Here is a 14,843-nt window from a genome sequence, read left to right on the forward strand (position 1 = left end):
CGCTCATCACCCACGAATCGGTACTACCATCTCCAACCTCAGACTCAAACGGGAGCCCCTTTCGAGCTCGAACTTGACGGTCATTTCCTCCACCGGCCATCTATTCAAAAAATAAAACAAATAATTTATAAATATAAGTTTAAGTAAGTTAAAATTTTTTAAAAAAAAACAAAATAACCCGGAACGGGGTTTATTACGTAAACAAAACGAGACGCAACAAAAATATTTTTACAACAACTTGATTACTTAAATTAATAAAACAAAGAATTTATAAATATAAGTTTAAGTAAATTAATTAATATTTTACGTCGACAAAACGAGACGGAAATAATATATATTTACAATGACTTCGGCACGGACGAGAATTATTATTAATAATTTATTACTTTATAATGATAACAAAACAAGACGGAAAAAAAAATTATTTTCAAAAAAAAAAAAAAAAAAAGTATCGAGAAATTCTAAAACAAAAAAAAAAAAAAAAAAAAAAAAACCGTGAACATTGGGCCAGACGAAGAACCCCCTCGTCCACAGCCCATTTCAGACGAGGGAATCCTTCGTCCCAGACCAGGCCCAGACGAAGAAACTCCTCGTCCAAAGCCCATTGCAGACGAGGGATTCCTACGTCCCAGACCAGGCCCAGAAGAAGAACCCCCACGTCCAGGCCCAGATTTCCGTAAATCCTTTTTTTTTTTTTTTTTTGGATTAATTGATACGATAATTGCGTTTGATTTTCGCTAAACACGACTAAATCCGATTGAAATCATAGCACCTATCCTAATTCCGTCACTAATTTGGCATCTATCCTAATTCCGTCACAAATTTACAACCTTAACAAAATACTACAAAAAAAAATTTAATAGTAATCACATACCTTGTTGAATGTTTGAATTCGTGACGGAAATTATGCGGTCGATACGTTTTTTTGTTGAAATTTGAGTCGGGTTATTTTTTTTTTCAAAATTTCGAATGTGAAAGGTTGTTATTGAATAAAATGGAAATTATAAGGGGGAGTGTGAGGGAGGGGCAAATTAGGAAGTTCATTAAAATTGTCGACGATATTTAGTAATTTGTCGACGACCTTTAGCAGCCAGGCTGCAAAACCATAGTCCACCAAATGCATTGGCCTATTAAACTGGGCTGGGCCATTGGGTCATAACCAAACATTTGTTTTACTACTGCATCCGTTTAAGCTTCCAACATGGAGTTTATAAATGTACATAACAAAACATAGCATCACCAACATAACATTTGTGACTTGGTCAAAAGGTTGTCAGCTCGATTCGTCATCGGATTAACTGTGTTCATGTAAATTTGAATTTTAGGACGAGATGGATTAGATGTTGTTCAAGACAAATATTGAAACTCGTAATTATTGAGCTGATTGTCGATTAGGTAGCCTAGGGTGGCTATTTTGAGTTTCCGACTTTCACAATTATCGAGATTACATAAACATGAATTCTCAAATAAGACGGAAAATCATGCTACACACTGTCACACTAGGCCTTCTTCCTTAGGAAAATACTTGTTAGTACAGCTTGGGTCTCCAAAGATGCCTTCACAATTGCTATTCCCTGTCATAAGGAAACGTCACATCGTTAACTGCAATTTACAACACATGGGAGACCAATTACCGACCTACACATTGACGTTTTTCTCGTTTCGTATTTAAAACAAAGCAACACTGGTAGGATTGTTTTGCTTGTTCAAATATACCTTTTGGTTGAAAATAATCGGAATTAAGTGATTCAATGCTTTTGTAGAGTGATCCTACGCAACCAAACATGTCCTTGACGTTCAGTAGTTTGGTGATGGTTCCGACTGATAAAAACGTCATTTAAATGAGGAAATCAACGAAATCCAGGCTGAGAGGCCACACACATTTATGCTTGACATAATTACTAGTGTTTACCAGACCGCTAGTCAAATACATTATGACGATGAATAGATCAAGTAAATTAATAGACAAGGCACAAGCGTACACAGCTGCTTTCAAATTTAATTTAGCATCGATAAAGTAGAGCTGGAATTGAGATTCGGAAAAACCAGGCTGAGAGCCTTTCATTACATCCGACAATAATAGCATAGCGAAAGATAACATTAACATCAAAACCATCCATGCGGCATCCCATAATTGTTTGGTGCTACTAGCTACGCCTTCTTGCTGAGGAAGACTGTAGTCAACACTTTGTTGGTGAGCTCGAAGGACGCTTTCATCATCGCCAGTCCCTGTTAAAAAAATCATAGCTTACTACAGTGAATATTGCATCCTGAAAAAACCTTACAGCAAAGAACATTAATGTTACCTCAGTAAAACCGACTTGAACCTCTTTCACAATCAGTGCAGAAACATCCTTGACATTGAACTTGTTCATCAGAGTAATTCCGGAGATAGTAGACATTGGTTTGACCTCCAAATTATCCATAACCATATAGGACGCATTTGCATTACTTGTTGTCTCTACATTAACAGCCTTCGGAGGTATTAGAGCATAAGTTGACCGTATATTCATAGTGCAAAGACAAGCAGGACAAATTGTTTTAGGGCCATAACTCAGATATTTAGAACAGTGAGCACACTTATAAACCGTATCACTGGCTGGAACATTAACAACATCTTGCGGTTTCAACACGGTATCTTTGTTGGCATTATTGACCTGAAAGTAATCAGAGCTAAAAGACTCAACACTCTTGTACGGAGATCCAACTGACCCAACCATGCCATTCACAAGGAGTTTTAAGACCGTGCCGACTGGCAGTGACAGTATATGAAACAGGAAATCCACAAACTCTTTTCCGGCTTCCGCAAAGAGAACTTTGTTTGCCTTACGGTCAACCAACAGTTTCAAACTCAACTTTGTCTCTGCCATTTGATCAGATTGAAATACAGATGAATTTGATTTGATTATGAGAATTAAACGTGCAATGTGACATATATATAGGGGAGAACGATGGTAGCAGATTGGGTGATTTAATGACATGAGAGTAACTATTGGGCGAATTGCAAACGGTATATAGTTGATAATTGAGTTTCCATGAAATTGTCAGGTTGGAAATAGTTGCATTCCTCGGAGAACTCATTAGTTAGCCATAAATGAGTAGCTTTTTTTAACAAAAATGAACAGTCACAACCGTCTTATTCTAAAATCTGTGTTCGTCAGAGATTTTAAATTTGTAATATACCTCAATGGCTCAATGAGACCAACCACAACATTTTTCTCCACCAAGGAACTGATATATCCTTGACTCGAACTTGTTAATGAGACTAATACCCGACATATTGACATGGTTTTCACCTCCAAATTATCGGTCACCATATATGTCACCAACTCCTTCACCTATCCCTTAGGCTTCTTTTCTGAACTAGTCTCACCACCAGGAGACAACAAAGCAACATTGTTAAGATTGTTTGCTTGTTCACATATTTCTAACTTTCCGGTTAAAAATAATCAGAATTTAGAGATTCAATTCTTTTTTAGAGTGATTTTACGCAACCAACCATGTCTTAGACGTTCAGTAGTTTGGTGATGGTTCCGACTGATAAAGACATCATTTGAATTAGAAAATCCACAAAATTGCTTTTTGCTTCCGCGTAGAGAACCTTGTTGGTCTTTGTGTCGACCAACAGCTTGAGCGATACTTGGGTAGTCGTCATAATTAGACTGTGTGAAGAGACAATCTCAAAAATCTGTTGGAATAATTTAGAGAAATGTAGATATTACACATCCATTAGGAAAATTCTAAATTAGGGCCATAAGATTAGAAGGACTTATCTAGAAAATTCATAAAGATGGAAATAGTGCATTATGCACCGACATAATGTGCTTATAAATAGGAAGTGTAGTAAGGGACTTGTATCCAACAATTACAACACAATTAATACAAACAATTTCACTAATTCCCTCTCCGCCTACATCAAACATAAAACTAACAAAATCTAATGGATAAACTAACAAATTTATCAGTACTTGGCTTTTTATTCTTCCTCAATGTAATTGTTGGACAATATTACGGTATTATACCGTAAACGTAATAATATAGTTATGATATGATTAATATCTTCTACATGGTTGTAGGACTAGGTTTTAGACACTATATAAAGTGTCTTTTATTATAATTGTCGGATCACGAATTTAATAATACAACGATTACTTTATGCAATTCTCCCCTAGCGATTCTAATAGTAACTGATGTGCAGAGGCATCAAAGGTCACCCATTTAAGAGGGCGATTCAAGAGACGGAAATAACAGCTCAAATATGAAAAGCCACACGCATTTATAAGTTTTGACATTGCCACTAGCGTTTACTGGTGCTCTCTGAATGGACCGTCATTCGCCAATCGAATACATTACATAGATAAATAGGTCAAGTAGATTTAAAAGATGAGGCTAAGAGCCTCTACATCGGAAAAACAAGGCTAAGAGCCTCTACATCGAGAATAACAGCATAGCAGAAAATAACATTAACATCAAAATAAAGGAAGATAAAATGCAGCAAATTAAGCTAAATTTAACAATGCTAACTGCAACCGCATGCCATTAAGTTTGACGATCCTACTCTGCCCGTGCCCTCTTCCTCAAGAAGACAGTAGACAGCACAGTGTCGGCGACCTCAAAGGACGCTTTCAGCATCGCCAATCCCTGTAAAAATACAAAACAAAACAATAAAAACCCATTATTAAACCAATCTTAATGATCGTCACATATAAGGAATTAAATGTACGCAACCTTACCTCAGTAAAACCAACTTGAACCTCTTTCTCAGACAATGCAGTAACATCCTTGACATTAAACTTGTTCATGAGGGTAATACCAGAGATGGTAGACATAGGTTTTACCTCTAAATTATCCATAACCATGTATGTAACCACCCCTTTCACATATCCCCCTACTGTATTATTGCTGGTTGTCGCAATATCGACAACACTCTTTGCTGCAACATACGTTATCTCACTGCTTATCCTGCTATGACAACTAGGACAAATTGCATTAGGATCATGACTCACATATTGAGAATGAGACCCACACCTATAAATCGCGTTGCCAGCTGGACCATCATTAAGTTCTAGTAAAGGAACATTAACAGTAGTTTTCGGTTTCAACACAGCATCTTTATTAAGATTGGCCTGAAAGTAGTCAGAGCTAAGCGACTCGACACTCTTATAAAGAGATCCAACTGACCCTACCATGCCACTCTCATTCAGGAGTTTCACGACAGTTCCGACTGACAGTGACAGGATATGAAACAGGAAATCCACAAAATCTTTTCCGGCTTCCGCAAACAAAACTTTGTTAGCCTTACTGTCAACCAATAGTAGCATTATTATTCCTCGGAGATTTTTAACAGTTTGTTAATTGTGGAGTTTGTTCTATGTTTTGAGCATCGTAAATTGTATAACAATTCTTTGCTTTTACTTCAATCTTTGACCGGTGTGTAATTAAATGAAGTACTTCAGTAATCAGTACTTAGTTTTTTATTCTTCTTCAATGGTAATTAAGTGCAGAGGCATGAAAGGACACCCATTTAAGAGGACAATCCAAGAGACGGAAATAAATTAACGTAAATATGCAGAATGAAGTATAACCAATTCAAAGTTCACTTCATAACAGCAAAAAATATATGAAAGGCCACAGGACTGAAACCGATGAGGCAGAGAGATTTCAAATTGAAAATTAAGGTTGATAGATAGATAAATAGACCGGGAACTGAAACTACATTCAGAAAAACCAGGCCGAGAGAGCCTCTAGATTGGTAGTAATAGCATAGCGGAAAAAAATACAGAAAGTCCTTGTTTGATTCTACACCACTTCATTCCTTGTTGCTGAGGAAGACAGTAGTCAGCACTGAGTCGGTGACCTCAAAAGACGCTTTCAGCATCGCCAGTCCCTGTAAAACCAATGTGACGAAAACACACTACTGCTTCTCTGATTAAAAAAGAAGATTGAAATTACCTCAGTAAAGCCGAGTTGAACCTTTTTCTCAACAAGTGAAGAATAATCTTTGATATTGAACTTGTCCATGACAGAAATTCCGGACATAGTAGACAGAGGTTTGACCTCTAAATTATCCATAACCATAAAAATAATCCCCTCTTTCACATATCCACCAGTTGTAGTATTGGGAGGCGGAACATATGTTAACTGAGTTTGTATCTCTTCTTCGCAATCAGGACAAATTGAACTAGGTTCATGACTCCAATATTCAACACAGGAACCACACGTATAAATCTTACGACTGGCGGTGGTGGCTGGAACATCATTCAGTTCCAGCAATGGAATGTTAACAACAGCATTAGCATTAGGTTTCAACAAGACATCTTTGTTTACATTGGCCTGAAAATATTCAGAGCTAAGCGACTCGACACTCTTATAAAGTGAACTAATAGAACAAGCCGTGCCACTCTGATTCAACAGCTTTACCGCAGTTCCGAATGGTAGAGACAGGATATGAAACAGGAAATCTACAAAATCTTTTCCGGCTTCCGCAAACAGGACTTTGTTTGCCTTACTGTCAATTACCAGTGTCAAACTCAACTTTGTTTCTACCATCAAATCTGATTTTGAATTTGTTATAAGTGTAAGGTTTTATAAAAAGATTGAATTGAATGTATTGATGAATTTACAAGGGTTACAACCTAGCTTATATATACTATTACAAAGATTGAAGAAGAAGAAGAAAGCTATAAACATATTTACCTAAAAGCAAGAGACTAAAATACGGAAATAATGAGAATTAGGAAATTGAAAATATTAACAAAAATATACACAATACAATCCTTTATCTATAAAAGTTGAAGCCAATAAAGCTCCCCTATTGGTCCATGGTTTTAAAGATTAAAAAGAAAAAAAAATTAAGGTAGGATCCCCAATGTTCATCCTACACATTTAATTACCCTCTCTCCTATATTTCACTTGATTTGCTTTTTTTTTTTCTTCTTTTCAAACTACTGAGTTTACGATATTTTAATTTTAGTTTAAACTTTTTTAATAATTACATATTATACATATATATTTTCCTAAAATGTTAGGAATACATCTGAATGAAAACAATTTAAAAAATTACAAAATGAATAAAATTACAAATTATTTGTATTGATTTTCTTATTGATATGTAACCAAATAACTTTTATATACAAAAAAAAAATGCAATTCTCGATAAGAATTAAAGCACATTCATATAATTATAATTTATAATGTTAAAAAATATAAAAAATTTAGCAAAATTTGAAGAAGATTCATATAATTATAATGTTAAAAAAAAGACACATGGTAAAAATTTTAATGATTATAAAAAAAGTATCAGCACTAATTTTCTTATCTTAAAAAAACCACAAGTCTTACAAAGCATTATTATGAGACAAAAACATTTATTTATAATCAGACATCAACAATATCATATTTACAATTTCAAAGATACGGTCTAAGTAATCGAATTGTTTCATTACTTAGATGAAATTATTGTTTAAGAAAACAATTGAAATTGAATGAATTATTATAAATACAAGTTATTGTGATTTATAAATTGGTAAAAAAAATAAATTTGGTACAAGCAATTATGAATTTAACATTTAAATAAAGAAGCTCAATTCATTATATGTGGTTACAATAATAAATAAGAGGCCCGATTAAATTCAATACCGTCTCTATGGACAAATTATATTATTATGATATTGAACACTTAACATCTGTTGTTACGACCCATGCATTTTTTTGCGCGGGTGTAAAACTAGTTAGGAATTATTCTCGTTAGGTTGTAACCAGTAGCTAATTTCCTAATTCTCGTTATGTCCACATTCTAACTATTATAATTACGGTGTATATATAATACTACGAAAGATCTTTTAATATCGATAACCAAATATATTATATGCTAGAAAATCACAATATTATTCTCTAAGATATATCACGATACCGTATTTCCTAATATTATAAATATGTCGATATCTCGACATATCCCGATATCACGATACCGTACTTCATAATATCTCAACATATCCCGATATCTCATAACACTCCATGCGTCATATTTGTGATACATGAATGATTGGTGCATAACTGCGCATGTGCTAAAAAAAAATTCTTTTAAAAGATAATGATGAAAGCTTGATTAATTCTTTATTTTATATATAAGGAAAAATTCATGCTTTTAATATCGTACTCCGTATAAGGGTTTTCATCTATGGTTGACCGATAACTTTTTTTTTTTTTTTTTTTTTTTCTGTCAGATTGAAAAAGGGTAACTTATAGTACCCCAAGAATTACAGAACAAGTTAGTCGACTAAGTTGCACTAGAAGCCCAACTAGTAAATCTAGTGCAATAAAGCGAAACTTAAAGATTACATAAACATAAACATGAATTAAAATTACAACAACACAAACTGAAGTAACGAGGGCAAGATGATGAAGAATAGGTTGACCGATAACTTTTGATATTCGTTTTTATTTGCTTATGGTTATTGACTTATTGTGATGCTTGCATGCAATTATGAAAGTTTTTATTTTTAAATTTTAACGCTTGCTTATGTACTCTATGTTTACAATTCCTTTATTTTGTAGAACCTACGGGTAGTATAAATGTTTCATCTTTTCATCTTGGATATCTTTCACTATTATTCCGTCAGTTTCAGCTTCTTAATCCACCTTACAATGGTAGTGAAATAATTCCACAAAATCAAATACTTCAACCTAGCAATGCAATTTCAACACATAACATCCATGGTATTATTATTGGAGGCATCATTGGTTGTTCAGTACTTGTTTTTGTTACTCTTCTTGCTTTGTTAGGATGCAGAGCAAAATCATCGACGACAACTAGGGGGCTAACCGGTCTAGGCCATCCTCACCGCCGATCTTTGTCGACGCGTTCTCGTTGACCCGGATAAGGGTCGCCACTCGTGACTTCGATCAGAACTCAATCATAGCCATGTTAGTACGATTGTTAAAGGTAGTTTTGGGTATGTATTTGGATTCCGAGTGTTTAGGTATTTTTACCCAAGTCGATTAATTAAGTTCAATGTAGTCTTACTCGTTGGTTGATTGTATGATCGTGCGTATGTCAATAAGTAAATAGAAAAATAAAGCGCGTAATGTAAATTGACACGTAAGATTTGGTGACGCGGAAAACCCAATGTGGGAACAACCGCGGGAGGGACGGTACCCTGCCAAGTATTGCACTATATGAATAGTATTGCACTATATGAATAGGAGGATGATTACAATTGTGGCACAAAGCTAATCCCGCTGGCCCTAGGCGTCAGGCCTGCAAGATCCTGGACGAACGTATATTTGAGTATAATATGCCGAGGTGTGATCTTGAATGTGGATGTGTGAATACGGGTGTGTTGAATGTCCTTCTTGATTTGCTTCCTTGGCTATTTATAGGATAAAAACCTTAGATATGTCCTACTTTGAATATGGAAAGGAAATATAATTTCCATAAGAACTCTTTCCATACTTGGCCGCCTTTCCCAATTCTCCCTGATCTCCCTAACTTCTCCCTAACTTCTATTTCCTTAGTCCGGACGCCTTCTATGATGGGCTCCTGATCTCCCTTTAGCCCGTTCCCCCTTTCTCCATCCGCGGGCTTCCTTCCTCCTTATCACTCCTTCCATAACTTTTATTTTATTAAGTGGGCCTCCTTTGTTGTGCTAATTTTAGCCCAAACAGTTTGCCCCAAATTTCTTGTGAAGTACGCTTCTAGATATCGAGCAAGGAATTTACGTAATCGAATGCTAAAAACCCTAAGCCGTCTTTTACACTCCTTCCCATGCAATCCATCATGTCAGCCGCCCTACTCCTCTTTTCTCGCACCCAACTCCCTCTCTCCTCTTTATAACTCCAACCTCCACCTCCCACTTTTCATTAATCATTTCAAAAAATACTCTTCTCTCTTAAACCCTCAACCTTCCTTCTTTTTATCTTTGTCGGCTTCACTGTTCCTCTTCCTCGTCTTCTTCATCAGGTAATCCACCCTCTTTTCTTCTTTTAATTTTCGTTTTCTCCCTCCACCATGGGCAAAACTCGTCAATCCTCCACACCTTCTGACCGTAATCTCGACCCCACTTTTCCTTCTCGGGGACTTTTTAAGCACCCCCACGACTGTGACTCTGCCTTGACTGCGGCCGATATTCCCACGATCAAGAATCTGCTTGGTCTTGGTGATGGGGTGGACATTGCCATTCCCGAACCGGGACAGAAAGCCGACGCCCTCCGTCCAGGGTGGGTTAGTTTTTACCTGTACCCATTTAGATACGGCCTCCGTTTTCCTTTTCCTAAACTCGTTCAAGACTTCATCTTCACCAACAACTTTGCCATGGCACAAATTTCTGCTGCCATTTGGAGAGTTCTTCTCTATTCTCTTGCCGCGCCGAAATCGGTAAATCTGTCACTCGGGCGACCTAGCCCATATGTACAACATCGGATCCCCGGCGGGGTCAATTCTCATTCCGGGGCCGTGGAGAGGCTCCTTCGGACACGTGTCAAAATCCCGTGATGAGAAATGGTTTGAGGACTTCTTCTACGTGAGGAAGGACTCCATCCACCTCTCCGCCGATTATATTTTCGAGAAATGGGTTCTAACTTCGAGTAAGTAGCCTTCCCCTCTGTCACCGATTTATTTTATCTTGCCGCTTACTAGCTTACTTCATCGTCTTCGTGCAAGCCCCCGTGACCTTACCCGTATTGGTGCCAAGATCCCCCGCTGCAAAAACCGTTCAACATCTCTCGAATCCGAGAGAAAGTTCCCAGCACCCGCTTCCTGGTTTTTCACCGCTTCCTCCTCCAATCCTCCTCGACCCGCTCACGATGTCTTCTCGTAAGGCTTCTACGGCCGTTTTAATTTGCATCTCAAGTTTCGCGATGTTTTAAGCATTCTCTTGCCTGCGAGATCGTATATATGCTTGCAGGTTCAAAAGTTGATCAATTGGAAATCATCCTCCAAAGTGCCAAAAGAAAGAGACCTTCTCACCGCCCGATGTGGCCTCTCGCCTCCAAGAGGAGTGCTCCTGCGCCTCCTTCCGACTCCTCCCACGCTTTCCGATTCTGCGCACGTGAGCCCTTGGAGGTCGACCCGTTATCTCGACATCCGCCTACTTCTCCTGCCAGTCCTCGTGCTTCGTCCAGCGGAGGCATTATTGCTCATTTCCCAGAGGGCTTTGGGAATGTGGACAAGGTGTCGTACTGGCCGGAGATTGACCAGCTGCTCTTCCCTCCTGTTGAGGAGACGTTTTCGGAGTTCTCCCCAGAGGAGATGGTTGAGAATGACGTGCACAATGCCTTCATGGTAAATATTCTTCGTCCTCTACCTGTTTGTCTTCTCTTGTTTAGATTTTATCTTTCAACTTTCTTGCTGACTTCTAATTTTTCCCCGCCCTGCACCCTCCGTCTGCACTCTACAACAGAAAATGATCAACATAGTGCGAGACCACTAGCCGTGCTACCGCCAAGAACCGGGAGCCAAGGGGACTATTGCTGATTTGGCGCAGCAGCGGGCTGATCTGAAGGAGCGAGTGGTGGAGCTGAAGACTGAGCTTGCTGTCACCAAGAAGAAGCTGAAGGAGGGGGCTGATTAGCTGGCTCGCACTCAGGCGGTGTGCAACACTTTTTCCGACTCCCTCAAGCGCTCTGATGAGAACATCAGTGAGCTGATCTCCCTGGCCACCAACGTTGTTGCCTATGCTACCTGGCGGGGAAAGATCAGCGGGATGCGTGCTGCCCTCGTGGAGGCTCCTACCCAGCAGGCTATAGAGGAAAAGGAGAAGCAGCTGGAGATGCTCTACCCCCACCCAACCTGATTTGAGTGTACTGATGCCTGAAGTTGGGGAGGTGAATTCTCCTGCGCTGGCTGAGCAAGCTGCCGGGGATGGCGCTGGAATGTCCCAGGACGCTGCTGACGGAGCTCAGGAGGCTATGGCAGCTGAGGATGTGCAAGCTGGTGCGGCACCTGAAACGGGAGGTCAGCAGGCAGAGGAGATGCCAGAGGTGGAGGTCATTAATGTGACCGATAATTAAGTATTTTTATGTTTCGATGAACTTTTTGGCAGTCTGGAACAGAGGTGGCGGTTAAACTTGGGGCCGTATTTTGGCCATGTTTTGAAATGCCCCTTGTCATAGTTTGACAAAGTTTTTATTTTACATATCGTGTGTTTGTTATTTATTTTTCCTATTTTTAGGAAGTTTGTCCTGTCAGCCTGTTTGACTGATTTAGGCGAGCCCTGTCAACCTGAAAAGGCTGACGTTCTGACTCAGCTAGCTGTCGTGTCAGCCTGGTGGCTGATTTAGCCATATGCCGCAATGTAAGGAGGAGTGGCCGTGTCAACCTAGGAGGCTGATTTAGACCAGCCTGAATAGGCTGATCCAGACTAAGCTAGCTGCCGTGTCAGCCGAATGGCTGATTTAGGCGTATGCCGCAGTTTTTAGACTACTTAACCTTGTTAATGACGCAAGGTGTGTTCATCACGTTTAAAGCCAACAGGGGCGTCATTGAGGCACGTTTATCGTCATTCTAGGACCGATGGGACGCTGCAGGATTCTGGTAGCGCAAATATCCCTACGTTCCATGTTCGTGTGCATGCATGCTGGGGCCCTGATTAATTGCGATTAGTGCGAGCTACGTCCGGGGGTAGTATCGGGGGTAGCCGGATAAGCGTATTCAAACAACAACCGACTCCCTTTCGTATGTTCCACGATCCGTCTGGTGAGGGTGCTCCTTGTGGAGAAAATAGGTTAGGCATGTTGGAGTGCCGTGTGCCTTGTCACCCCGCGTTGGCAGTTGACAGTCCTGCTAGACATCCTTTCAAAGTACCATAGACACTAGGATTCAGAGTGATGTACTTAGAGAAGCCTGAAAATAAGAAAATCTATTAAAAAGACTTTATCAACACAAGCCTCCCTGCATAAGACAATTTCCTTGCTCCAATTGCTCTTATCCTCTCCACAACTCTCTCCACCAATTTTGCACAAATCACTTGCAAACTAACCTTTTAGAAATTATTGGAACTCCCAAATACTTGAAAGGGAGAGTACCAATAGTGATACCAGCTAGCTGACATAACTCCTCAAGAGAACCTCTACTAATTCCATTCCCATACATACAGGACTTACTGTTATTCATAGCAAGTCCTGATGCACAAGAAAACGTCTCAAAAGCTCTTAAAAGAATAGTTACTGACCTCTTTTCCCCTTTGCAGAATAAGAGGAGATCATCAGCAAAACAAAGATGGGAGAGCTTCAATGGTCTACACAATGGATGATATTTGAACCCTTCATAATCTTGCACAACTTGAATAACTCGACTAAGGTATTCCATACATATTGTAAAGAGAAGGGGAGAAAGAGGATCACCATGTCTAATCCCTCTTCTAGCCATCCCTAATGTTGGTGATGCTATGTTTTGTTATGTACATTTTAGGACGAGATGGATTAGATGTTGTTCGAGACAAATATTTAAACTCGTAATTATTGAGCTGATTGTCCATTAGGTAGCCTAGGGTGGCTATTTTGAGTTTCGACTTTCATAATTATCGAGATTACATAAACACGAATTCTCAAATAAGACAGAAAATCATGCTACACACTAGACCGCTAGTCGAATACATTATGATCGAGGATGAATAGATCAAGTAAAATAATAGACGACGCACAAGCTTAAAGCTGCTTTCAAATTTAATTTAGCATCAATAGAGCTGGAATTGAGATTCGGAAAAACCAGGCTGAGAGCCTTTAATTACATCGACAATAATAGCATAGGGAAACATAACATTAACATCAAAAGGTTGACAAAATGCAGCAAATACATAAGGCATCGATTAATTGTTTGGTGTTACTAGGCCTTCTTCTTGCTGAGGAAGACTGTAGTCAACACTTTGTTGGTGACCTCGAAGGACGCTTTCATCATCGCCAGTCCCTGTAAAAAAAAATCATAACTTACTACAGTGAATATTGCATCCTGAAAAAACCTTACAGCAAAGAACATTAAGCAAGGTTACCTCAGTAAAACCGACTTGAACCTCTTTCTCAATCAGTGCAGAAACATCCTTGACATTCAACTTGTTCATGAGAGTAATTCCGGAGATAGTAGACATAGGTTTCACCTCCAAATTATCCATAACCATGTAGGACGCATTTGCATTGCTTGTTGTGCCTACATTAACAGCCTTCGAAGGTATTAGAGCATAAGTTGACGGTATATTCATAGTGCAACGACAGGCAGGACAAATTGTTTTAGGGTCACAACTCAAATATTTAGAACAGTGAGCACACTTATAAACCGTATCACTGGCTGGACCATTAACAACATCTTGCGGTTTCAACACAGTATCTTTGTTAGCATTATTGACCTGAAAGTAATCAGAGCTAAGAGACTCGACACTCTTGTAAGGAGATCCAACTGACCCAACGATGCCATTCACAAGGAGTTTTAAGACAGTGCCGACTGGCAGTGACAGTATATGAAACAGGAAATCCACAAACTCTTTTCCGGCTTCCGCAAAGAGAACTTTGTTTGCCTTACGGTCAACCAACAGTTTCAAACTCAACTTTGTCTCTGCCATTTGATCAGATTGAAATACAGATGAATTTGATTTGATTATGAGAATTAAACGTGCAATGTGACATATATATAGGGGAGAACGATGGTAGCAGATTGGGTGATTTAATGACATGAGAGTAACTATTGGGCGAATTGCAAACGGTATATAGTTGATAATTGAGTTTCCATGAAATTGTCAGGTTGGAAATAGTTGCATTCCTCGGAGAACTCATTAGTTAGCCATAAATGAGTAGCTTTTTTTTAACAAAAATGAACAGTCTCAACCGTCTTATTCTAAAAGGCATGAACCGTCTAT

At 38.8% G+C, this 14,843-nt stretch overlaps 3 protein-coding genes across 3 annotated transcripts; all 3 read right to left on the reverse strand.

Moving 5' to 3' along the window:
• Window positions 1-4,554: 4,554 nt before the first annotated feature.
• Window positions 4,555-5,321, reverse strand: LOC141614710 (uncharacterized). Its single transcript, XM_074433455.1, has 2 exons — window positions 4,734-5,321; window positions 4,555-4,641 (listed from the first exon to the last, which is right to left on the reverse strand). Exons 1-2 carry the CDS (start codon window positions 5,319-5,321, stop codon window positions 4,555-4,557), a joined length of 675 nt encoding a protein of 224 aa, XP_074289556.1.
• Window positions 5,322-5,655: 334 nt separating this feature from the next.
• LOC141615351 (uncharacterized) lies at window positions 5,656-6,639 on the reverse strand. The gene is made up of 2 exons (XM_074433742.1): window positions 5,953-6,639; window positions 5,656-5,887 (listed from the first exon to the last, which is right to left on the reverse strand). Exons 1-2 carry the CDS (start codon window positions 6,547-6,549, stop codon window positions 5,810-5,812), a joined length of 675 nt encoding a protein of 224 aa, XP_074289843.1. The 5' UTR covers window positions 6,550-6,639; the 3' UTR covers window positions 5,656-5,809.
• A 7,183-nt stretch (window positions 6,640-13,822) lies between these two features.
• Window positions 13,823-14,549, reverse strand: LOC141614711 (uncharacterized). Its single transcript, XM_074433457.1, has 2 exons — window positions 13,986-14,549; window positions 13,823-13,903 (listed from the first exon to the last, which is right to left on the reverse strand). The coding sequence occupies exons 1-2, from the start codon at window positions 14,547-14,549 to the stop codon at window positions 13,823-13,825; spliced, it is 645 nt and encodes a 214-aa protein (XP_074289558.1).
• Between the last annotated feature and the right edge of the window lie 294 nt (window positions 14,550-14,843).

Source organism: Silene latifolia, chromosome 11 (assembly GCF_048544455.1).
Source record: "Silene latifolia isolate original U9 population chromosome 11, ASM4854445v1, whole genome shotgun sequence".
In the NCBI taxonomy this organism is placed as follows: Eukaryota; Viridiplantae; Streptophyta; class Magnoliopsida; order Caryophyllales; family Caryophyllaceae; genus Silene; species Silene latifolia.

What these genes read in the sequence shown, in the direction of transcription:
- LOC141614710 (XM_074433455.1), bottom strand. Translation starts at nt 5,321, where the DNA reads ATGCTACTATTGGTTGACAGTAAGGCTAACAAAGTTTTGTTTGCGGAA. An exon ending in TTCAAGTTGGTTTTACTGAG is followed by an intron (nt 4,642 to 4,733) that starts GTAAGGTTGCGT and finishes GTATTTTTACAG; the next exon opens with GGATTGGCGATGCTGAAAGC.
- LOC141615351 (XM_074433742.1), bottom strand. Translation starts at nt 6,549, where the DNA reads ATGGTAGAAACAAAGTTGAGTTTGACACTGGTAATTGACAGTAAGGCA. An exon ending in TTCAACTCGGCTTTACTGAG is followed by an intron (nt 5,888 to 5,952) that starts GTAATTTCAATC and finishes TTGGTTTTACAG; the next exon opens with GGACTGGCGATGCTGAAAGC.
- LOC141614711 (XM_074433457.1), bottom strand. Translation starts at nt 14,549, where the DNA reads ATGGCAGAGACAAAGTTGAGTTTGAAACTGTTGGTTGACCGTAAGGCA. An exon ending in TTCAAGTCGGTTTTACTGAG is followed by an intron (nt 13,904 to 13,985) that starts GTAACCTTGCTT and finishes TTTTTTTTACAG; the next exon opens with GGACTGGCGATGATGAAAGC.